General features: G+C 48.7%; 1 protein-coding gene across 2 annotated transcripts in view; it reads left to right on the plus strand.

Annotated features, from left to right (window-relative positions):
• Positions 1–24,758, plus strand: part of CDK12 (cyclin dependent kinase 12) — a 629,271-nt gene that overhangs the window by 338,604 nt on the left and 265,909 nt on the right. For both annotated transcript variants that reach the window (XM_069634721.1, XM_069634722.1), the window contains exon 4: positions 22,607–22,746. In XM_069634721.1, the coding sequence (XP_069490822.1) occupies positions 22,607–22,746 (140 nt within the window). The remainder of the gene's footprint in view (positions 1–22,606; positions 22,747–24,758) is intronic.

Below are 24,758 nucleotides of genomic sequence, written 5' to 3' on the forward strand. Positions count from 1 at the left end.
GTTGCTATTTGCGGTAGACGCGAGGAGCTGAAACACTGAACAGCAACTGAAAGTGAAGTTTACCGGTTGCAAGTTTTGACCATCCCAGTGCATTCTAGCAGTTCCCCGATGTCTTCGCTCTTGTCCCCACGACTGAGGCACAGGAACAGTGAGATCTGCAGAGCTGCACAGGAACAGAAGTCATCAGCTGCATCTTTTTCTTCATTTCTAAGGTACTGTAAAAAGTCCAAGAGAACTTGCCTCTTACTGTAGAGTTGCTTTGAAACTTCTACAACTCACAAGTCTAATCGGCTTGTGGCCCTACATTTCATCAAAGACTCATAAGAACTTCTTGTGCAAAGACTTTTCTCCAGCATTGGATCTTTCATGGATTCACATGCTTAGAATATTCCCCGTCAGACTGGGAACCCTCGGTACACTTATAAAGCTGTTTCCCATAGGAAAAACCTACGACACTTCTGTGTCCTATCTGTCGTTTTAGGGGCCGCTTATGCATGCCCCAACAGGACGTAGCGGTATAAATGCCCTGCCCCGTGGCTCCCTTCAGATTTCAACCGTCTCCAAAGTAGTGGGATCACCTTGTGTAGTCTACTATTTTGTCAAGGTTGTGTCGTTGAGCTTCGTCCTGATGTCTGGAAAAGCTCTGTTCCGCCCGTGCGCTACGCGCGGGTTGAAGAAAGTGTATGAGGGGGACGGACATATGGATTGCATATATTGTCTACACCCTCACCATTCGGCAGACAAGTGCGACATATGTAAAGGCTTCTCCCAAAAGACTTTTACAGACCGAAGTCGGCGGTTAGTGGCATGATTGAGCGATGGAGTGGTGGCATACCCGCCTTCGGAGGTAGGCTCCACGCGCAGCGTGGCCTCGGCATCAACTCGACATCGGCTGAACCCCCGGTGAAGAAACCAGAGCCGGCGGAGAAAGGGTTGTCTGGAAGCCATTCCGCAATGGAGTCATCGTCGAAGAAAACCTCATCTTCGTCGAAGGCGAGAAAGGAAAGGTCGAAATCCTCCTCAGGCGATCACCATAGATCAGCTTCGAGTCGAGAATCGCAGGTCAAGTTCAGAAAAGGCGTGAACGCCTCAGGGAACTTCGCGACCGCCACCGTCGTCAACGGCAGGACAGTCGTCGACGCCTTCTCTACCATTGACACAGTTGGTCTCGTCTATTCTTGGGCCACAGGTGGTGACGACGACGAGCCCGGCTTTAGCCTCGTCGACGGAGATTACGCAGGAGGCCTGGCGACCAGAAGTATTCGACCCGGTTTTACCGGAGGCCTTGCTGCAGCAAGAGGCGGCCTTGTCGGTGTCCTCGGGAGATGTGTGAGAGGGTAGCTAGCCCTGCAGAACTCTGGTTATGAGGAATTGGCAAGCCTCTCTCCGGGGGAACCAGCATTCCAGTGTCTACCCCTCTTAATCCGCAGTCGATCTTATCGCTGGAGGTTCTATCCACGTTACAGACCCTATTGAAAACATTGGACGAGAGACTACCCCAAGCAACTCCGGCCAAATCAACCATCGACGAACCGGGCCCATCCCGTCGGCCAACTCCGACGGTGCCTACGACGGTACCAGCAACTGAGGACCTCGCAGGTGCATGCCAGGAGGAGGGAGAACTGCTAGATTCGGACTCGGACAGAAGGACCCTGTCGGATGTTTCATTATCCCCCTCCAGGGATCCAACCTGGGAGTCAGAGGCTGAATTAGAAGCCCCAAGGAGCCCAGCTCAGCCGTCTCCCCCGGACGACATTGGGTCATTTCACGCCAAGTGTCTGCCCTCCCAACCAACCCCTGACTCTGTGGTGTCGGTGGCGGCAGCGAGAAAAGCGAGGGCCCAGCACAAATGCACGACCCCCCCGGAAAACGAGGCCAGAAGACAAGATGCCTTTGGCAAGAAGGTGTTGTCGGTAGGAGCAACTACAGTGAAGGTGGCCAACTCTCTGGCTATAGTAGCGAGATATGACAGAGAAATGTGGCACCGGCTGGCACCTATGCTGGAGCATCTTCCCGAAGATCATAGGAAGGCGGCGATGTTACTCGTCCGGGAAGGTAAGGAGGCCTCAAATCATGCTCTAAACATCGCTGTGGACCTTGCGGAATCGGTGTTTAAACAAGTCAACAACGGGGTGGTTCTACGAAGGCAAGCGTGGCTTAAATGCACCAACTTTAGGCCAGGGGTGCAATACAAGGTGCTGGATATGCCTTTTGAGTGAGACCTTCTGTTGGGCGAAAAGGTGGATGAGGCCCTGAAGGGCATGAAGGAGAACTCAGACACGGCGCGTCCCTTGGGTGCCCTCCAGAGTGGACCGTTTTCGGTCTTTTCGTCCATTTAGGGGAGCATCGGGGAACTCCCGATTCTCGGCGTCGAGAGACAGATCTTTCAATAGGCCGGCGTACTCCTCCCAGGGGTACAGACGGGCTTCTCGGGTGTCAAAACGACACCGGGACTACCTCCAGGAAGAGAACAGGCTGCTAGTCGTCGACGAGAGATAAGCAGACCAAAGACCAACAATGACGGGCGTCGGAACGTTCTGGGAGGCAGGGTATCGCACTGCGTCGACGAATGGGAGCAAATAACGGATCAGTGGGTGTTGGACACAGTAAGGTATGGACATTCCCTGCAATTCAAAAGCAACCCTCCGCATGTTCCACCAGCGTTTTTAGCTCAACCCCATCTGAGCGTGTTGCAGCAGGAAGTAGCACTTATCCTACAAAAAGGAGCTTTAGAATTGGTTCCGGCATCGCAGAGGGGTCAAGGGGTTTATTCCCGATACTTCGTGGTGAAAAAGCCAAACGGAAAATGGCGTCCCATTCTAGACCTGCGCGATCTCGACAAGACGTTGAAAAGCCTAAAATTCAAGATGCTCACGCTCCAGGAAGTGATCCGGTCCGTTCAAGAAAGGGATTTTCTGGCATCTCTGGACCTGCAGGACGCATACTTCCACATACCAATGCGTCGACGACACAGAAAGGTTTGTGGTAGGACAGACTCACTACCAGTTCACAGTGCTTCCTTTTGGGCTAAAATCTTCTCCCAGAACGTTCACCAAATGTTTGGCTCCAGTGGCAACCCGGTTGAGAAGGCAAGGCCATCACGTGTACCCATATCGATAACTGGTTGGTGAGGGGGTCTTCTCCTATGTCAGCTCGCACAAGTTTGCAGTACACCATGCAACTTTTACAGCGGCTGGGGTTTGCGGTAAACTTAGAGAAATCTTCGTTGACGCCGTCGAGAAGCTTAGTGTTCTTGGGCGCACAGTTCGAGACCCAGTCAGGGTTAGTGAGGCCTTCCGTCGACAGAATCACCAAACTCAATCGGTTAGCAAGTCGGTGGAGGATCAATACCAGAGTATCAGTGAGAAGTTGTGTCGATTCTGGGCGCTATGGCGTCTTGCATTCCTCTAGTGAGCAACTGCCGCCGGTTCATGAGACCAGTTCAAGAGTTCCTGCTGGACCGGTGGACGCAGGCCCAAGGGCTCTGGTCGGACAAGCTGACCGACGACGAGCTCCTGCGGGCTCTTCAATGGTGGCAGAGCTTTCAGAACCTATCCAGAGGGGTACCCCTACAGGAGCCGGAGTTTCGGCTGACCATAGTGACGGACGCGTCCCTGACGGGTTGGGGAGCACACATGGGCACTCTCCAAACACAAGGTCGATTGTCCCGGAGGGAGTCACTCCTGCGCATCAACGTTCTGGAGCCGAGGGCAGTGCGCTGGGCCTTGAAGTCTTTCCTATCACACATCAAAGGGTCAGTAGTCAGAATATTGACAGACTACACAACAGCAATGTTTTACTTAAGGAAGCAAGGGGGCACGCGATCCAGAACCCTTTCCATCGAGGCTCAGAAGGTGTGGCATTGGGCTCTGAAGCACGATATATCTATCATAGCTCACCATCTCCCTGGAGTAAGGAACGAGCAAGCTGACTCCCTCAGCAGGAAAATGGACCAAATACACGAATGGGAGATGGACCGCGTTCAGTTATCGAAGGTCTTTGAGAAGTGGGGGGCAACCTCCGCTGGATCTCTTCGCAACGGAGGTGAACAAGAAGTGCGAGCTGTACGCCAGCAGGTGGCCGCAGGAAGGTTCTCTGCGGGAAGCGTTCTCCTTCCCGTGGACGGACAAGTTTCTCTATGCCTTCCCCCCATTTCCCTCTTATACGGAGAACCCTGCAGTGGATACGCAGGTACAGGTGTCGAGTCATCCTAGTGGCCCCGTATTGGCCGAGGCAGCCGTGGTTTTCCGACCTGCTTCAACTGTCAATAGAGCAACGGATAACATTTCCGAAGGTCCCGAACCTCCTGTCCCGGGACAAAGGGACAGTGTGGCATCACAATCCGGACAGTCTCAATCTCACAGCTTGGCTCCTGACTTTTTCGGAATTTGGTGCCCTGAGCATTTCATAGGATTGTCGAATCCTGCCGGCAGCACGGGCCCCTTCCACCAACAAGTCATATGCATGTAAGTGGAGAAGGTTCTGTGCGTGGTGTCAAAGTCAGCCGGGAGTGCAACCTCTAAGGGTAACTCCGGAGCAACTTCTACCATATCTGCTACACTTGGCGAAGAGCGGATTGTCTTTCATCAATAAAGGTACACCTGGCGGCCATCTCTAGGTTCACGAGGAAGAGGCAGTAGTTTCCCTTTAGTGACAGGCTGGTAAAACACTTCATGAGGGGTCTGTTCCGTACATTCCCGCCGATAAGCGCTTTCCACCAACGTGGAGTCTTAATGTGGTGCTAGCAGGGTTAATGAAAACCCCCTTTGAACCGATGGCTACTTATCGTGGAAGTTGGCTTTTCTAATAGCTATTACGTCAGCTAGGCGGCTCTCAGAATTACAAGCATTGGTCGTAGATTCGCCGTACCTAAGGTTCTTTAAGGACAAAGTGGTGCTGTTGACTAATCCTCATTTCATCCCAAAGGTTCCTACTGCTTATAATAAACACTAGTCATTTGTCCTGCCTACCTTTTTCGCGACCCCCTCATCGGCTGCAGAGAAAGCCCTCCATACCTTGGACGTGAAGAGAGCTCTGAAATTTTATTTTCGTCGGACTCAGCAACTCAGATCTACGCAGCAACTCTTCATTGCATATGGTCCGTTGACGAGGGGAAAGGCAATTTCAAAACAAGGACTGGCTCGATGGGTCTCGTCGACGAATGCCTTTTGTCATTCCAAGGCGGAGAAACCCCTACAAGGGCGTCCGAGAGCTCATTCCACGAGATCAACTTCATCTTGGACGACGTTGTGGGCAGGAATTCCGCTGACGGACATTTATGGTCGGTGCCTCACACATTTACCCGCCATTACGGCCTCGAACGGCAGCATGCAGACGATGTGCAGATGGGAAGGGCATTCTTGCGCCATCTGTTTCAATAAGGTAAGCCCTATTCGGGAAGGGTCTTTACTTGTTTTATGCAGATGCATATATATATGTATGTACATTTATATATTTATGTTTGCAGTTATATGTACTTGTGTATAGGCATGTATAGGTAGATATACCTGGATGCATATGTTGGTTAATGTATATATATTTCTGAGGCTTGTGGAATCTGCTTAGATCACATGCTGTGCATAGGCCGACATCTAGTGGAAGCTGCAGAGTATTAGTTTGTTTTTCGAAACTCGAAAATGGCCGTCGACACAGGGCGTGCCAGTAATACTATCCCTAGTGTGACGTCCACTGTACCCAAGATCCCTCACGCGTCTAGGATCCTCAGATTGTTTTTTTCCGCCATTCTGGTGGGAAGCATTTTGCGGAGTCCCCTGGCCTTAGCCAGACTTTTGCTAAAATGATAAAATAGTAATCTATTGACATCCTTCCCCACCCCAACGTCGAACTTCGACACTCGACGCCGGCTGGAGAAGAAATCGACCGTCGGCTGCTGCACGACGGATTTGAGCCTCGGAAGGCCGCTGGCCTCGGCCCGGGCCTGGTAGGCCGCTGGCCTCGGCCCTGCAAGTAGGGAGAGTGGGGGGGTGTTACATACTCTTCACTCTTGGTATATAGGTACACCTTATACATTTCCTACACATAACAGCCCGCTGCCTCAAGGTGCGTATGGAGGGTACCCCTTTTCAATTCTGCCCCAAGTGCTATCGCAAATACCCTTGGGTCGACAGGCACGCCACGTGCAATCTCTGTTTGCCGAGGGACCACCCCGAAGCGAACTGCAGAGCGTGTAGTAGGTTTAAACCTAAGACACTTAAGGACCGTTCGACGAAGCGTTGGGCCCACCACGCCAGGCAGGCGGCCATGGCAGCGGAGGGCGCCTTCAGCGATGGCAGCGACGCCGTACTTTCGGACGGCGAGGGCATTACGGCATCGAAAGACAGCCGAGTGCAAGTCCCCGACCTCGGAAGGTCGTCCGGCAGGGCGGCTATGGGGAAGACCCCTGGCGATACAAGCGCTTCACATACTACACACACTAAACACACTAAGTCCAACCGAGACTCGACGACGTCGAGTTCTCGGAAAGAGGCACAGACAGAACGGTCCGATTCGGTGTCCTCTGGGCGCTCTCGATCAAGATCGCCGCATGACTCCAGGCAATCATCCACTCTTGCCAAGAGTGCCTCGCTCCCTAGGCTAACAGAAGTTCGATCGTCGGAAGACGACTTCCACCCCCAGGCCGCGCTCCAGGAGTCGGAGCCCACAATTAAAGCCAGCGAGGCCCCACGCTCGAAGGACAGGGACACCTCTCCCGATCCTCGACGCCAGGCGTCGAAAAACTCCGGAGCCACTAAGGGACAGGGAAAACATTTTTCTACGCACAGGGAGGGGGGAAAACAGCAGAAGAAACTACCTGTACATTCTTCCACACCTGTGAAACACTCCACCCCCCCTAAACAGACAGACAAACCCAGGTCTGCTGATAGGTCCAAAACCAGCAAAGCTACTCAAGACAAATCCCATAGACTTGCTGAGAGTCATTCCCAGTTCCAAAAAATGGTCCAGTGAAGACATAGATAGGGTCATGTCAAGAATGTCTTCTTTGGCTGATTTTTATGATAAAAATCCAGAATATTTCCTCTCGTATGATCCACAAGGGGCCACACCCTCAGGCTCTACTGATCCTATCCCCCCCCCCCCAGTAAGAAGGCCCGGTTTGAAACCCCGATGAGGTCTGAACCCTTCGAGGTACAACCTTACGCAACTCCATACTCACGGTATCAAGGAGAGGCTTCCTTTTGTGAAGACCAAGAATTTGGTATTATAGGAGAGCAAACCGGGACGGGCTACTATGGGGATGATGAGGACCAGGAAGAAGAGGATGACCCGGAAACATAGAGTAGATTCCCTGGTAGAGAACGAAGCCCCGGTTACCGACTCCCCGGTCGATAACCAACCCCTCCTAAATGAGGTTCTCGCTCGCGCAGCAGAACATTTCCACATTGACACCCACGGTGTACAGGAGGAAAGGGACTTCGCTGAAGAGTTAGTGGGAGAAAGGAGGCCTGTTGCCCAGACCATCCCTATCCTTAAATCCATTCAGCGGAGAATACATCCGTCCCTGGTGAACCCAAACCTCACCAGAGCAGTCAATCCCAGGGTTGAAAAACCTTTCAGGGCGGCACAGTCTGACCCTCTCTATATAAGAGGACATCTGAAGCCAGACTCCCTAGTTGTCACCAACACTCGTAAGAGGGCTGGGACACCCTTGTCTTCGTCAGAAGCTCCTCCCGACAAGGAGAGCAAAAAACTATATGGTTTAGGCAGGAAGGTAGCCTCAACGTCCGCCTATCAAGCAAGGATTGCTAACTCCACCACCCTGTTGGCCAGCTGCAACTGCCATCAGTGGGAAGAAGTCGCGGCTCTCATAGCCTCTGCTCCTGAACCGTTAAAGGGCCAATTAGCTCGGATTTCCACAGAGGGTAGAGCCGTGTCTGGTTGCATTTTGAAAGCAACCTTCGACGCCGCGGACAACGCAGGCAGATTGATAGCAGAAGGTACTGTTATCAAGAGACATGCGTGGTTACGGCAGTCTGGTTTTAAGGCAGAAACACAGGCATCATTGTTGGACAAACCGGTGGAAGCCGATCTGTTGTTTGGTAAGGCAGTCGAAGATGCACTGAAAAATGCCAAGGACGAATACGAGACACTCGAGTCCCTTGGCCAGTTAACCAATAAAACCCCTAACCAGAGAGGGAATAGTAATTTTCGTCGCCCACGCGGCCAAAATTCCCAGAGAGGATCTAACTATTCCCAGGGGCAGGGTACACAGTGGAACAATAACCCAGGGTTACGGCAGAGGTAATAGGAGAGGTCGTGGTAAAGGCAGAAGCAGCCCCAGCAAAGGAGGCGGCACGCCTCCACCAAAGCAGTGACGCTCAGTTCAGGGTCCCTTCTCACGCAACCCCAGTAGGGGGACGCATTTCAAACTTCACCCAGGCTTAGGAAGGGATCACATAAGACAGATGGGTGCTGTCAACAGTATCCACAGGATATTGTATAGAGCTACTGCAGCGTCCCCGGAACCATCCTCCACGACAAAGAGTACACTCCTTAGAACATCAGAAGATTCTCCTCGAGGAGATCGCCATTCTTCTACAAAAGGACGCGATAGAACTCGTCCCGGGACACCAGGTAAACAAGGGTATTTATTCAACTTACTTCCTTGTGCCAAAGAAAGACTTGACAATGCGCCCAGTATTGGACTTACGGCCTGCCAACAAGTATGTCGAGCCCCAAAAATTTTGTATGACCACGCTACAAGAGGTAATCCCCCTCCTAAAAAAGGGGGATTACATGGCAACCTAGGATATGAAAGATGCTTATTTTCATATTTCCATGTTCCCAGCGCACAGAAAGTACTTGCGCTTCAAGGTGGACAGTCGCCACTACCAATTCAAGGTACTGCCCTTCGGGATAGCTTCAGCACCAAGGGTATTCACCAAGGTACTGGCGGTGGCGGCTGCACACCTACGCAGGGAGGCAATCCCAGTGTACCCTTATCTGGACGACTGGCTCATAACGGGGGAAACCCCAGGAATTTGCAGGACAAACATTCAAAGGACTATCGACCTCCTCCACGAGTTAGGCTTCTCAATCAACGAGAAGAAGTCAAGCCTGGTGCCAAGCACCTCAACACAATTCCTAGGAGCAATCCTGGACACCCAGGAGGGGGTGACCTTTCCTTCAGAAGAAAGAATTCGGAATACACTACTGCAAATTCCGCATTATCAGTCAGGTCAACAAATAACGGTACGCAAAGCAATGCGTTTACTGGGCATGATGGCGTCATGCATTTACCTGGTCCCCCACGCGTGCCTGCGCATGCGTCCCATGCAGGAATGGTTGGCGAAACAGTGGTCTCAGGCAAGTGGTCAGTGGGACGATCTAGTGGTCATTTCGCCAACACTGGTACAAAGCCTTCACTGGTGGACAAGAGAGAATCTCACACAGGGGAAACCCTTGTACGATCCCGAAGTACAGGCAGTAGTCACTTCAGATGCATGTCTGACGGGGTGGGGAGCTCACCATCTCCACCACACAGCTCAGGGTCTCTGGTCTCACTCAGTGGCCAAGAACCACATCAACCTGCTAGAGCTTCTGGCAGTATTCAGAGCGCTTCAGGCGTTCGAGCCCCATCTACTAAACTTGTCAGTGCAAATCCGGACGGACAGCACTACAGCCATGTTCTACCTGAACAAGCAAGGAGGGACTCGCTCGCCACATCTGTCCAAGCTTGCCCAGAAAATCTGCATATGGGCACTCAGACGGAACATCTTCCTGTCATCACATGTTCCAGGGGAGCTCAATTCCCTAGCGGATGCTCTGAGCAGAGACTCCCTCCCAGAGGAACACGAATGGGTTCTTCACAGAGAGGTCATAGAAGATATCTTCTCTGTGGGGTTTCCCCACTATAGACTTATTCGCCACAAGCGAAAACAGACAATGCCCAGGATTTGCATCCAGGTTCCCCCAACCAGACTCCCAGGGGAACGCCCTGTGGATGAACTGGTCAGGGATGTTTGCGTACGCTTTTCCACCAACTCCTCTCATCAGGAAAGTGGTGAACAAGATGAACAGGGAATCGATGACGCTCGTCCTAGTTGCTCCCATGTGGGCAAGACAACCGTGGTTCCCACACCTACGCAGGATGGCGGTGTGCGAGCCCATCAGCCTTCCAGCCTGGTACAACCTACTGTCCCAGCACCAAGGTCAAACAGTGCACCAGCAACCCAACTCAATGAACCTGGCAGCATGGCTCCTGAGGTCATAGAGTTTGGACACCTCAATTTGCCACAGAGGTGTATGGACATCCTAAAGGAATCTAGGAAACCAAACACAAGGCACTGTTACTTTGACAAGTGGAAGAGGTTCGTTATCTGGTGCCAGAGTAGACAAATGAACCCAGTTGATTGCACTCCTTCCACTATTGTTACATACCTGCTAGATTCAGGATTGGTTTTTAACTCACTGAAAGTACACCTGGCAGCCCTCTCGGCTTACACCACTTCCCATAGCAAGGTTTTGTGGTGGAAAGTACCAGTAGTTAAAGCCTTCATGGAAGGAGTAAAGAGACTTCACCCTCCTATTTCAAACCCACCACCAGGGTGGGACCTTAATGTGGTCCTAGCCAAGCTCATGGGCCCCCCTTTCGAACCAATGCATAAAAGCAGTCTCAAACACCTGACTTATAAAACGGCCTTCTTAGTAGCTATTACTTCTATAAGAAGGGTCAGTGAAATTCAGGCTATGTCAGTGCAGGATCCCTTCTTTACTATCCATAAAGACAAACTGGTTTTACGCACACACCCTAGGTTCTCACCTAAATTTATATCAAAATTCCATGTAAACCAGTCCATCGAGCTTCCGGCTTTCTTCCAGAACCCGCAAAGTTCGGCTGAGGTGAAACTACACACCCTAGATGTGCGTAGGGCGGTCCTCTGCTATGTAAATAAAACAAGACCGCTAAGGAAAACAGATCAACTGTTTGTCTCCGTAGCTACAGGCAGAGAGGGGGATCGCGTCTCTAAAGGTGCCATCTCGAAGTGGATTATTAACTGTATCCAGCTGGGTTACTCACTCTCTGAAAAGACTCTGCCTTTTACGCCAAGGGCCCACTCTACTAGAGGCATTGGGGCCACTCTGGCTTTCATTACAAATGTACCCCTTGACACCATTTGCAAAGCAGCTACTTGGAGCTCTATTCACACTTTTACTCAGCATTACTGCATTGACACCCATTCCAAGGCAGATACACAAGTGGGACAAGCGGTTCTGAGACACTGATTTGCTCATGACCCTTCTCACATCCCACCTCCTTCTTCTGGTACTTCTCGCTAATCTATGCACAGCATGTGATCTAAGCAGATTCCACAAGCCCCAGAAGGGTTACATTACTCACCGTAATTGTATTTCTGATGCTTGGATCTGCTTAGATTCACATGCGACCCACCCTTCCTCCCCTCCGAGAGAAGGCGCATGATTGCTTGTAGTCTTACCTTTCTGTCTATCTGCTTGGATTATCTGTACTCACGCTACTCCTCATGCTACCTCATGTCAGAAAAAATACAATCTGAGGATCCTAGACGCGTGAGGGATCTTGGGTACAGTGGACGTCACACTAGGGATAGTATTACTGGCACGCCCTGTGTCGACGCCCATTTTCGAGTTTCGAAAAACAAACTGTAATACTCCGCAGCTTCCACTAGATGGCCTATGCACAGCATGTGAATCTAAGCAGATACAAGCATCAGAAATACGATTACGGTGAGTAATGTATCCCATATATATATGTATGCTTAGGAAGTTGTTGGATTGCATTCACACCGCCTTTTTTCAGGATTACTGTTATACAATCTATTCTAAGCATGTGAATCCATGAAAGATCCAATGCTGGAGAAGGGAATAGTTTCTTACCTGTAACTCCATTTCTCCAGCATTGGTATCTTTCATGGATTCACATGCGCCCGCCGGACTCCCCGGAATGCGATGTATGTACATAAATATGTTTTACCCCATTCTACTTTGGAGGGGGTTAAAATCTGAAGGGAGCCGCGGGGGCGGGGCATTTATACCGCTACGTCCTATTGGGGCATGCGTAAGCGGCCCCTAAACCGACGTAGATAGGACATAGAAGTGTCAGAAGTTTTTCCTATGGGAAACGGCTTTATAAGTGTACAGAGGGTTCCCAGTCTGACGACGGGGAATATTCTAAGCATGTGAATCCATGAAAGATACTAATGCTGGAGAAATGGAGTTACAGGTAAGAAACTATTCCCTTCCATTTACTTACCAGAAGTGCTTCATCCTATACAAGACTTTTGCCCATGGACTTTGGCTTAGCCTATTGAATTGTATGACTCTCCTTGGAGGATCCAAAAGTATTTGCCTGCTTAAGAATATTGGTGGTCTCTTGTTCTAATAACCTTTTCCTTTTACCAACTTCTAAAAGTATTGTAAATGCCAATAGTAAGATATTGTCCCCAGCAACCTAGTTATTGAAGTCACCTGTGGGTGTAGGTTGTCTGTGGGCCATCCCAAAAGGGTCTTTACTGATTTAGAAACTAAGAGTGTACAATATTGATGTATATTTGTGATACTATTATATTGCTCCCTTCTGAAGAAGGCTTTCTAACTGACAATAAATTAATAATTGTTCATGCAAGAAACCTTGAGTGTAAGAGTTTATTTGAATACCCGTCAATGTAAATCTATGTGTAACTCCACTACAGCTCACATAAGCCTGGCTGCTCAACACGCTACCAAAACTGTATAGTACAAGCTTATACCAAAGGTTGGGTTGCCTATACCTGTGGTCAGTTGTGTGTAGTTGTCCCAGAGGGTACTGCATACAAACTTTGTCTAACCGAGAGGCCCGAGAAGCCAGGGACGGAGTAGACGGCCGGACTGCCCAAGAAGGCCCAGTCTGCTCAGGAGAGGTCCTTTTTGACAACGGAGCTTGTGGTAGCTGCTGCTCTCACGAAGGCCCAAGGGGCTGACCTTGAAAAGTTAGCCCACACAATGCTGAAGGTGTCCCTAACCGATGTGAAACCGCCGCAGTGACTTTGGCGAAGTCTGTCGGCACGCTGGAGACTAGAATGCCATCTCTGAGCCCGGCTCCGACCCTTAAGGATGGAAAAAAGGGGTGGGAGTGAGGGGGGCGAGGAGGCCCCGATCCAACCTCAGCCCGTGCCCCAGGCCCTGGAAGTTTTGTCCACAGACGAGGACCTGGAGTCCTTAGACACGGTCCACAATGGCTTGGAGCACGACAACGGCGCAGGGCCTAATGCTCCAATCACGGCAGCTCAGCCCAGAGATGTATTGTTGGACATCTGTTCGACCATACACACTTTGATGTAGGAGATCCAGAAGAGGATGCCACTGGGGCCAGTTCCTATGGCCCCCAGACCCCCAATCAGTCTCCGGCAAAGAGGAAGTGTCATCCGACACCACCATTTCAGCTGCCACATCCGCATCAGGCGCCCCCCCCCCCCGGTGGACCTCGATCAGGGGGCAGATAACGTCACAGCAGAGGGTCTCTTCAGCTGAGGCCATCCCCACAGAATGAGGTGGGGTCGTTACATTTGTTGGTCGCAAAAGCATCCAAGGTTTTCCAACTGACGCCTGATGAAAGCGAGAAGGAGGGTTTCCTGTACCAGAGGCGTGAGTCCAAGAAAGAAGACCATCATGGCAGTGCTCCTTCTGCACGATGTTTGGGAGGAGGGCCTTGCCCTCTTGAAGAACCCTTGCACGGCTCCAACCAAGCGGGATATTCTGGAGAAAAAGTATTGGGTGCCAGAGTCCGCATCCAAGTGTCTGAAGTCACAACCGTCGCTAGACTCTGTGGTAATGGCGGCAGCGAGGAAGCAGTCGGCAAACCCTTCCTCGTCATCCTCAGTCCCTCCGGACAGCGAGGGGAAGTAGATGGATGCCATGGGAAGGAAGGTAATTTACACCACAGCGTCCACCATCAAGGTGGCCAACTCACTGGCGATCCTAGCCGGGTACGACGGGAAGCTGTGGTACAAGCTCGACCCGATTTTGGAGTTTGTCACCGACAAGAGGATGGTGGCGATAGCCCTCTTCCAGGAGGGGGAGAGGTGGCTTCGGACCATGCTATCATGGTGACATTGGACATAGCAGACACAAGGTTCCGGCTTATGGGGAACAGTGTCTGCCTTAGTCATCAAGGCTGGCTGAAGACCACAAATTTCCACAGGCTGTCGAGGCGGATACGGAGACGGCCCGTTCCCTGGGCGTGCTCCAGCAGCACCTCTTCCTTTCACTCCTCCAGAGGGAAGTCGAGCAGGTGGTCGAAAGGTTTCTCCTCTTACCGCCAGCCTTCCAGGTCCATGTCCCAGGAAGCCTACATAGGCCATTCCCAAGGCTATGGTGAAGGAGGTCAGCAAGGCAGGATGCAGGCACCAAATGAAGCCTCAACCGACCAGGACGTCAGGCCCCCAACCGCGAACCCCTGTAGAGGCCGGCTAATGGGATTCGTCAGTGAGCGGGAGAAGATCACCACTGACAGTTGCTGGACGTTCTTGCCGACGTACATACCCTGCAGTCTCAGCACAGGCGACCGTGTATCCCTGCGGTGGCCCGGCAGGAGCAACACATCCCTCAATTATTGGAGGAGGTATGGGTCATGCTACGAAAAGGGGCGAAAGAGCTGATTCACCAACAAATCCAGGGCTCCGGAGTCTATTTCAGATACTTTTTTAGTCCAAAATAAAACAGGGGGTTGGTGGCCCATTCTAGACATGTGATGTCTGAACAAGTACCTCAAGTCCCAAAAATTCAGGATGGTCCCGTTGCAGCACATGGTTGGCCAATTGGAAGAAGGAGACTTCTTGGCGTTGCTGGATCTGGAGGACACCTACTTCCATGTCCCCATCCAGAAGCAGCACTGGAAGTTCCTACTTTTTGTAATGCCGGGACAGAACTATCAGTTCAAGGCCCTCCCCTTCGGCCTGAAGTCGGCCCCCAGGGTGTTCATGAAATGCTTGGCACCGGTGGAGGCACATCTGACTGGATACACGTGTACCCTTCACTCAACGACTGGTTCGTACAGGCCAGCTCACGAGACTTGGCCGTCGGTCACAATAAGACCACCACCCAGCTGCTGACTGATCTGGGATTCTCAATCAATTATCCGAAGTCTTGCTTGACACCATCGCAGAACTCTTTGTTCCTAGGCTCCCGACTCAACACATTCTCCTGCCTAGCGTCGTCCTTGGATGGGAGGGTAGCGGCCATGCTGGGGAAAGTGCAATGGCTGTTGTCAATGAAAACTGCCACGGTCCGCACCATCAAGTCGCTTCCCAGCATGATGTTGTCTTGCATCTACCTTAACCAGTTCTGAAGGTTACGGATGCGGTCTCTTCTGGAGTTATTGGAAGCTAGCTGGATACAGGTATCCGGAAGCTTTGCGGACAAGGTCCCGCTCAACGAGCAGTTCTGTTGGGCGATAAGATGGTGGGGCATTCACTTCAACATTGCCTGGGGCACAGGGTTTCAAACCCCTCACCCCCCTTCCCCCCCATACCAGGAGACTGTCACCACGGACGCTTCCCTGGAAGTCTGGGGAGCCCACACCAGGATGTCTGCATGCCAGAGGCCTATGGCTGCCGGAGGAGAAGGATCTTCACATCAATAACCTGGAGCTGCGGGCAGTGTTCTAGACCCTCAAGTCATTCCTTCTGGCTGAGGATCTTCAGACAATACCACCACAATGTTTTACATCAGGAAGCAGGGGGGCACTCGATCCCCTACGTTCTCCAAAGAGGTGCAGGACTTGTGACACTGGGCTGTCGGACAAGAGATGTTCCTCATCCCTTTTCCTCTGGAGCCAAGAATACCATTGCAGACTCCCTCAGCAGAGATGCACTCCTGCCACGAGTGGTAACTTTGGCAGGACCAAGTGGACCACATCTTCATCAAGTGGGGCAGGCCCCAGATCGACCCATTTGCGATGGTGGAGAACTTCAAATGCCAGAAGTTTGCCAGCAGGTTCCACCAACCGAAGAGCATGGGTGGTGCGTTCTCATGGGAAGGCCTGTTTCTGTACACATTTCCTCTCATGCTATGAATAATCAACGTACTCAAACAGTGTCGATGCCGGATGATACTCATTGCTCCGGTGTGACTGAGGCAGATTTGGTACTTTGACAAAATCGCTGGCTTTGCTTAAAGGGACGGGTTAAGAATCAACACAATTAAGACCAAAGTTATGATTTGCAATCCCAAAACACATGGCAACATGAAGTGTGCAAGATGACAGTTGGAGGACAAGCCTCTTGAAATCTTCAATACTTGAGTACCTTGGTGTCAATATAGATTGCAATTTAACCTGACCAGCCCAGCTGGAAAACATTAAGATCAAAACCCACAAACTGCTAGGCTCTCTATCATGCTTCTTCTGGAACACAGTGGATACTCCTTGGTGTTGGGGAGAATTCTAAGAAATGTGCTATCCCCTTCTACCTTAGAGACCCCCAGCGCTTTTGCTGGACTTTAGGATTTTTCATTTTTATCCTGGAGAGAGTGAGACTTTTTTCCCACTCGTTAGTGCGCGGTACAAATATCCTTTAACATTATCACCACTTGAGTGGTCCGCTGGCGCTCTGAGATTAAAAAAGGAAGGGGGGGGGGTGAGTTAGTGGGGATAAGCTGGAGAAGTGCAAGAGAGCAGTGATGTGCTGTTGGCAGCCTCAACCCAGTGGTTCTGTTGGCTGGGCTTGGGGTCTTTTTCTGGTCGGTAGTCATTGTGTGCTCTTGTGCGATTCTATGTGTGGTTTGTTTTGTTGTTGCGGTGTAGTGAAGTTTGCGCAGATTGTTATAGGCTTGTGGTTGTGTTTGGTTAGATTTTGAGAGGTGTATGCAGAAGGGTGAAACTGTTAATGGATTGGTTAATTGGGCAAATGCTAACAATCTCAATTCTATCTTGTGTGGCATATGCTGACCTTCACGATCCCATCTAGTTCCAACGTCGGCTAATGTTCAAGATTACGTCTAGATGCTACGCTGACTAATGTTCATGATTACGTGCAGGTGTGGCTCATGCCACCATTCACAATTCCATCTTAAGTGTGGCATGTGTCACAATTTATTTCATTGTGGTACATGCTAATATTCACGGTCCTATCTAAATGGGACGTTGGCTAATGTTAAGGGTGTCCTCTGGGTGTGGTACATGCTAATAATCACAATTCCCTCAGTGTGGCTCATGCGAATAATCATAGTTCCATCCAAGTGTGGCATATGCTATTAATCACACTTCCTGATGTCTATACTTGGCACAGGCTAGCGATCGCTATTCTACCTAACTGTGGTAATGGTCGACATTCACGGTCCTATCTAGTTGTTGCGCAGGTTATTGTTCAAAAAGTATGTGAGTGTGGCACATTCGCAATTATGTCTAGGTTTGGTGCTTCACCATTCCATCTGAGTGTGGCACTTGCTAACCTTCAATATCCTATCTAGATGTGAAGCAGCCTAGTGTTTGATTTCTTTTTAGTGTAGCGCCTGCTAACATTCGCATTTCTGTCTGAGTGTGATGCAAGGCTAATGTTCACAATTCTAAGTATGGTACATGCTAACGTACATAAATCTAGATGCGACGCAGACTAAAGCTCGGAATTCCATCTATGTGTGGTACATGCTAACTTTCATAAACCTATCTAGATGTGGAGCGGGCCAAAGCTCACAATTCCATTGGAAGCGTGGTACATGCTAACCTTCACAATTCCATTTAGGTGTGGCACACGCTAACATTCATAAACCTAGCTAGATGCGACACAGGCTAAAGCTCATAATTCCATTCTAAGTGTGGTACATACTAACATTCACAATTCCATCTAAGTGAGGCACATGCTAAAATTCATAAACCTAGCTAGATGCAATGGAGGCTGAAGCTCAGAATTCTCTCTAGGTGTGGCGCGTGTTAACATTGATAAGTATGTTGGTATGCAATGCAAGGCAACATTTGCAGTCCTGTCATGAGTAGATACAGGCTGGAGGTCACAAATCTTTTTAAGTGTGCATGGTGTAAGTCTATGGCAGTATATGTTATGGAAAGGAAGGTAGTCTGGCAGGGGTTTTCTGGAGTAGAGGGATTGCTCTACACCCCACCCCTGCCAGACTTAAAGTTTTTGTTGGTGTCCGTTGACTGCTGGCTTCACTGGCTTCCCCTGCGGACACCAGCAGGCACTTTCTGGAGCTGCCTCAGTTGGAGCCGCCCTTTGCCGGGGCCCTTAGCGGAAGGGGCTGCTGGGCAGGAGGGCTGCCCAGGTCTGGTCCTGGATAAGGCTGGAACTGGCCAATCGGGGCCTGGGGGAGGGAGCGGGAGGCGGGACAAGGGAGAGGGAAGCCTCGCTGCGGCCAGGAAGCCCGCAACGGTTTCACCGCTGCAAGCAGCGCCATGATCTAAAAAGAGGGTCGGGGACCTCACACACGCGCTCACCTGCATGCCAGGATGGTAAAAATCTTGTATATCTTGTGTATTTTTTTTATTTGATTTGAACTGTTTCTTTTGGTTTTGGAGTCTGACAAACTCCATATGCATCATCTTTTTATATTGTGACACACCGCTCCTTCAGTGCAGTGGCAGAGGGAAGCCTTTCAGATTTCCCAAAGGTTTAAATACCTTCTCTTGGTTAAACTACTGTTTCCAAGAGCAGTGAAGTGAAATTGACTTTACTTACATTTGTAACATTCTAGACCCTGCGCACACTATCTTACAATAGGGTGCTGGAGGGGCTACTTGGTATCCCCTTTGTCTAGTTTCTCATGTAATATTTTTATGCTACCCTTGCTAAAATTAATGACTGGTGGCAGTGTTTTACTTTTTAATACCATTGAGTGTTTCTGCCGCGGGCTGCAATTGCAGCTGCAGTAAAGCACCCATGGGTGCCCATTTTGTCAAAATGTTTCGCCATTTCTTGTTGGAAAGGTCCTTCTTGAGATTTACTCTGCACGCCAAACCAGATTTGGTCCCTTTGTTTTTGTTTTTGGCGGGATTCAAGAGTGAAGCCCGCCTCTGGCTCCAGTGTGTTTAGCAGGGCAGGAAGTGAGGGAGGTGCCCGAAACTCCCTGTGCTTAGTCTCCTTGGTTACAGGAATGCACCCATAGCTGGAGGGTTGTCCTTGGAGGACAGCCACCCTGCTGTGTGCTTGACAGGCTGCAAATGAATGGGAGAAACCTGCATAAAAGGCGAGGCTTTTTGCTTGGAAGGCAGAGTCGACCACTGGACGAAGGAATCCGAAGAACAAATTGGAAGAGTCGCCTGCTGCAACTCCTGGAGCGTTGGTTTGCCCGGTGAAGCCCTGCTGCAGTGCTGAAGCTCTGAAATGCCTTGTCTAGAGAAGCCCTGCAGAGGACGACTTCACACCTTGGGTTGGTGGGACCAATCCGACCCCAAGACAAAACTCATCTGGAAATCCACTGAGCTGGATGTACTTCCATTGCTGCTGCAGGAACCTATTGCCAGGGAGAGGAACACCAGAATCAAGTGTGTTGTCTTGAAGTCGGATCCAAGCTCCAGGAAGATCCTCTGGACTCCCATGAAGCAGGACTAACGAAGCCTGAGCCACCTCAACAGTGCTGGACCCCAGATGCTAGGAAAGCCCACAAGGTAGCCGAGAGCCGCGCTGGTGCGATTTGCGTGAAGCTGAAACCGCGAAGTGCAGCTGATCTGAAGTTTGCCTATTGCTGCTGCCGACCTTCGAATAGTAGTGCAGGAGTCCCCAGACGTCCTCCCTCTTGTCCACACAACTGAGGGCCAGGAACAACCGGATCTGCAGACTACAACAGGAACAGAAGCCTGCTGGAACCAATTTCTTCAGACCTAAGGTACTGTAAAACGAAGGGCTCTTGTTGTGTAGCATTGCTAGCTCTTAGTTCAGACTTGCTTTGGCTGCCCCTTGCAGAGTTGCTTCCAGCTTTGCCCATGACAAGCCTCCCAGTTTGTGGCCCAACAGTGATTTTTTTTTTTTTTTTCCAACAAAAACGCTCCAACATTGTGCAAGACTTTTACTTCAAGAAGAACTCTAGCTCCCCTAGACTTTTCTCAAGTAACATTGGTTGTCCTGGCTCCCTGAAGACTGTTCTAACCTCCGACTGTTTTTGATCTCTCCCTCCAGAAATTCACACATTCTTTACTTTTGTAGCTGGGAAAGGGTTAATCTACATTGCATTGGGGTGAGATGGCTCAAAAGTACTTACCAGTTTAAGAATATTTGTTAACCATTGTTTCTTCCTTCTAACCTTTTCCTCTTGACACCAAACTCAGTATTGCTTTAAATGTACCAGTGATATATCAATGTCCACAGTGTCGTAGTTATTGAAGTCACCTCAGAGTGTAGGAAGTATGTGTGCCATCCCAAATGGGTATCTACTGATTTATTGAAAATGAGTGTGTATTTTTGAAGTATATTTTAAGTGTTACAAATTTGTTCCCTTCTAAAGAAGGCGCATTCAAACCAACTGTTAAATAAATAATTGTTTAATCAAGAAACCTTGAGTGTTAGAGTTTATTTGAACAATTGTCACTGTGAAACTGTTACAACCCTACAGCTCACATTGACCCCTCTTGCGATAAGCCTGGCTGCTCAGTCAATCTACCAACTTGTGTAGTACATGCTTCTACCAAAGGTTGGGTTAACTATTGCCAAGAGGGCAAGGCTGGTGCAGTCTCCCACAGGGTTCTGCATACAATCTTGCCTAACACTTAGAATCTATTCTACAGGTGTATAAAGCCACATCCATCCTTTGATATTATACAGCTCAGAAGTTCAGGTCTCCAAACGTTTGGGAAAATTGAAACGAATCGAAGGGATGTGCCTTAAAGCCATCACTAAATGTCCCAGCTGCACTTTTGTGGAATATATTCTATCCGAATTAGGGATGCCAAGTATGTGTGGTGCATTTAATTTATAACGTGTTTTGTTGTATTGGAAACATATGGCAACACACCATCTGTCTAGCTGATGAACTTACTGTTGGAGCCCTGGTGGGCACTGGCTTTAAAACTTTAACGTGTGCGGGCTACAGGTGGTGTACTCAACATGACACTTATCCTTTGGGAACGTCATACCGGCTATTCAGGGGTGTGATTAGAAGTGCTTGCTTCACTCTTGACCTGATACTGGTCGACTTGGCGACTAAATACCACAGTGACGAATATTTACTTCAACTGAACATTGGTGATGCTCCTCCCTTATATCTTTGACTGTCCGAAACACCATATTGCACTTGAGTTCCTACAGATAAAGTTCAACTTGGTTAGCACACTTGTTTGAGGTAATGGGAAACAGGATGGGTGTGGGGAAAAAAATCAGAGATGGTTCAGGCTGTGTGGCAATTGGTCCCTTGAGACTACCAAGAATCTGATGCTTTATTGCAAAAGCTTAGTAGCCATTAGTAGTTTGCCTAGGACTTGGTATTTGGGATGCTTGAGAAGGATTATTCTGAATACATTTAGGAAACGGTTTTCGGTGGCAGTAACTTTTTACTGTTACATGATATGGTAAAAATGTGGTGCGTTATTAAAGAGATTTTAGTAATCGTTAAGATATGACAATGGTATTATGAGCTATGGACGCATTGTGGACCGCATTTAAATGTATGTGTAGATTTGTGATAGACTTTTTAATCGCTTTAGTATTTTTTATTAATGTATATAAAGCCTGGTTGGCTGATTCACACTAAATAAAATTCAAATAATCCTATTTGTGTTAGTGTTGTGTGATAATACTACCTGTAAAATGGGTTTTCAATTTTTCAGAAGGCCTTCAATAAATAACTGTATTTTTATAATTGACTGTCTAAATTGAATTATTTTGTGCCATACTCTGTGGACTCCTTGAGGGCCCCTGACCCCGCTTGCAATCTTCTGAGACTAAGGCTTGACCACTCTCCACTCTACCTTGATTGGGTTTTGGCTAATCTCTCGGAGGTCCCTGTTCATGTCCTCCATGCCAGATTCTAGAAATCCATTGCAACCGTTCATCTGTGTAGGTGGACCATGGTACCATTCTCCAGGTGGTAGGTCCTGCTGCACTTCCTTGAAATTGTGACTTGAGACCTATTGCTCTGGTCAATTGCTGTAGCAACACTCCCAATTCACTGATCTTCAATTCCTTTGCCTGCACACCTTGCGGGGGCCCCTCCGACCTCTGCTTTGCGCTTTGGTCTTATCTTCTCAGTTTGTGAGCTTACCCACCTGGCTGAGAAATGGGACCATCCTTGCATCTGTTCCAATTACTCTGGTTCCCATTCTGTTCTCACAGTGTAGCAAAGTGCAATTCCCTCACCGAACAACTAAATGGTGAAATATGTTAAGCATGTGGATCTATAGCACATACCACGTTGTTTAACTATTGTTTTGGGTATGTAACAGGTTTTCTTTCCATCCAAGCAAATGTCTTCTTGCTCTACCCGCCACTCATTCAGGAAGAAGCTCTGTGCTGAAGATACTACATCTAGTTGCACCATCGAATCCTGCATATTTGTAATGCAAAAATTCCTTCTCACATTTTCCATTCTTCATCCCAATATTCTGAATTGTTTTTGCTAGAATATCTCATAGCAATTGCTCAATGTGAATTCCGTATTAGGCATTTGTTTCACAAACTACTGTTTTTTTCAGAATCTGTTGCCCTCGCTATGGTGAAAGAAGGCAAACTGAAATCGACTGGGGCAAACGCTGTGTTGACAAGTTTGATATCATCGGAATTATTGGTGAAGGGACTTACGGTCAGGTATACAAAGCCAAGGATAAGGATACAGGTAATGAGTGCTGCATGGTAACTCTTCTATGTACAGCACAGGCTGCAGACTTTTCCTCTGCGCTTTTGCCAAGCGTGCAGCATTAGAGCCTTTTTGGAAGTAACGTGATTGTATCGAGACTAGAGTTCTGTACTGGGGAACGTTTGGCAGCAGCACATAGATGGAGCTGCAAAATTATGTGTGTTTTTGTATGCAATTGACTGCTTTACATCTTTGTTTGGGCATTTGTTGGACATTTTGTGGTCTTGTCATTTTTGGCTAATACTAGTTTTGCTCCTGGTGCTTCCCTTATTCTGGAGAGGGTTTGCTTATTATCCCACTTGTTTTCTTTCCAAGGGCCTTATCTCTATACTATTTTTGCATTTTATTTGCTTAAATTTTCTTTCCTTGTTGCTAGTTTTATTTTTAGCTCTTCTTTATATTTTCTTTGTGGTTTTACATTCTCAACAGCATGATGCACTCCAAATAAACACTTGAGTGTGTGGGTTGGAAATTGTCCCTTTAAAACCAAGGCACTGTGTATTAATGTGTGGTGATTTGCACCTACTGCGAATGAGAACAAATTGCTAGTAATTTTTGCTAGTAATTTCTGAGCACATGGTTTAATAACCATCTCCAAGCCACAACACCTTCAATGTAGGATTCCACCCATGTTTTTGCAGTGTACGTATTTTATAGATTTTCATGCCGTACTTTTATACTGCCATATCTTGGTTGGCTTAGAAATATTTAGCTTCTCTGAAAGTGAAAATTGTGGCTGGCATCAATGGGTGTCTTGAATGAGCCCCTTTGATGTCAACCTGTAGCCTACGATGCTCACTCAGTAACACAAAACAAAGATCTGCTGTGGCATCAGAGTGCAGGAGGTGAAAACCTAGAAGGTGATTACTGGAGAAGAATTTTGGCGCAAACCAAAGTGTTGGCCTTGATGAAGAGCAATAGTGTCCTTATTTTGAGTTGTTCTTCAGTGTGAACTGAATCAGAGTTCTATACTGAGTGTTCTGTGTTCTAGTGGATGGGAGAACATACATTTTTCAACACAATAAAGTGAAGTGTTTGGCTTGTCCTTTTTTCAGTCGGAAGAGCTTCAAGCTAACTAAGAAAAGACAGAGTGGGCTGTGTATGACTGACATTGGTTCCTGGGTTGGTTGCGGATATCTGTGGATGTCACCCAGGCAGACCTTTGGGGATAGCCTCAGGTTGTACATTGCAAGCCCTTCGTAGTTAAACCTCCCCCAGGTTTGACATTACAAAATGGCTCCCCAAGAGTCTGTTTGACATTTTAGAAAGCACATAAAACCCCCAATGCCATCAACTTAATGCAAAACAAAAATTCCTTGAAAAATTGGAGTGGATCTTTTGCTTTGCCAAAAATTGCTCGAATTTATTTTGCTAGTTGATATTCTTCCACCCAAATGTAGATGGTGGTTTGGGTCTGGCAATATTGATGGGGAGGTGTACTGCAGGGTTGTGGGGGGTTCTATCCTCCCATTCTGTGGTAAAGAATTGGAGCAAAATACATTTTAGCAGTTTTTTGGAACAATAGACATTAATCCGGAAAAATGAACTCACTGGCAGGTGCGGATGTGGAGTGGAACCAGATTGTCCCACCCACTTCTTGGGCAATGCACACAAAGGCAGCACTAGCCTGCAAAAGTAGCAGCTTTTCCTGGCAATTGCATGACCTTATTAGGTTTTCCTGATTTTGCGAGGCAGGAAGAAGGCCAAGAAACAATATAGCCAGCCAAGAAACCATATAGCCAAAGGACAAGCAACAAATCATGAGGCACAGCCATTTTAGGGCACTAGCCATGTTTATTTGCCAGATGCGGTAAATGCAAATGGGTACACTAAAGGTGCTGCAAAAATGTGTAACTGCTGCCACCAGCTTGTCTTTTGGCACATATAAAAGTAACCAAAAAAACTAGGGTGACACAAAAGCATCCCCACTGCACTGTATTGTAAGATCTTGTGTAAACGGTTAAGAAGTTACCCAAACAGGTATAAAGTAA

Source organism: Ambystoma mexicanum, chromosome 13, assembly GCF_040938575.1.
Source record: "Ambystoma mexicanum isolate Mex_15411 chromosome 13, UKY_AmexF1_1, whole genome shotgun sequence".
Taxonomy (NCBI): domain Eukaryota; kingdom Metazoa; phylum Chordata; class Amphibia; order Caudata; family Ambystomatidae; genus Ambystoma; species Ambystoma mexicanum.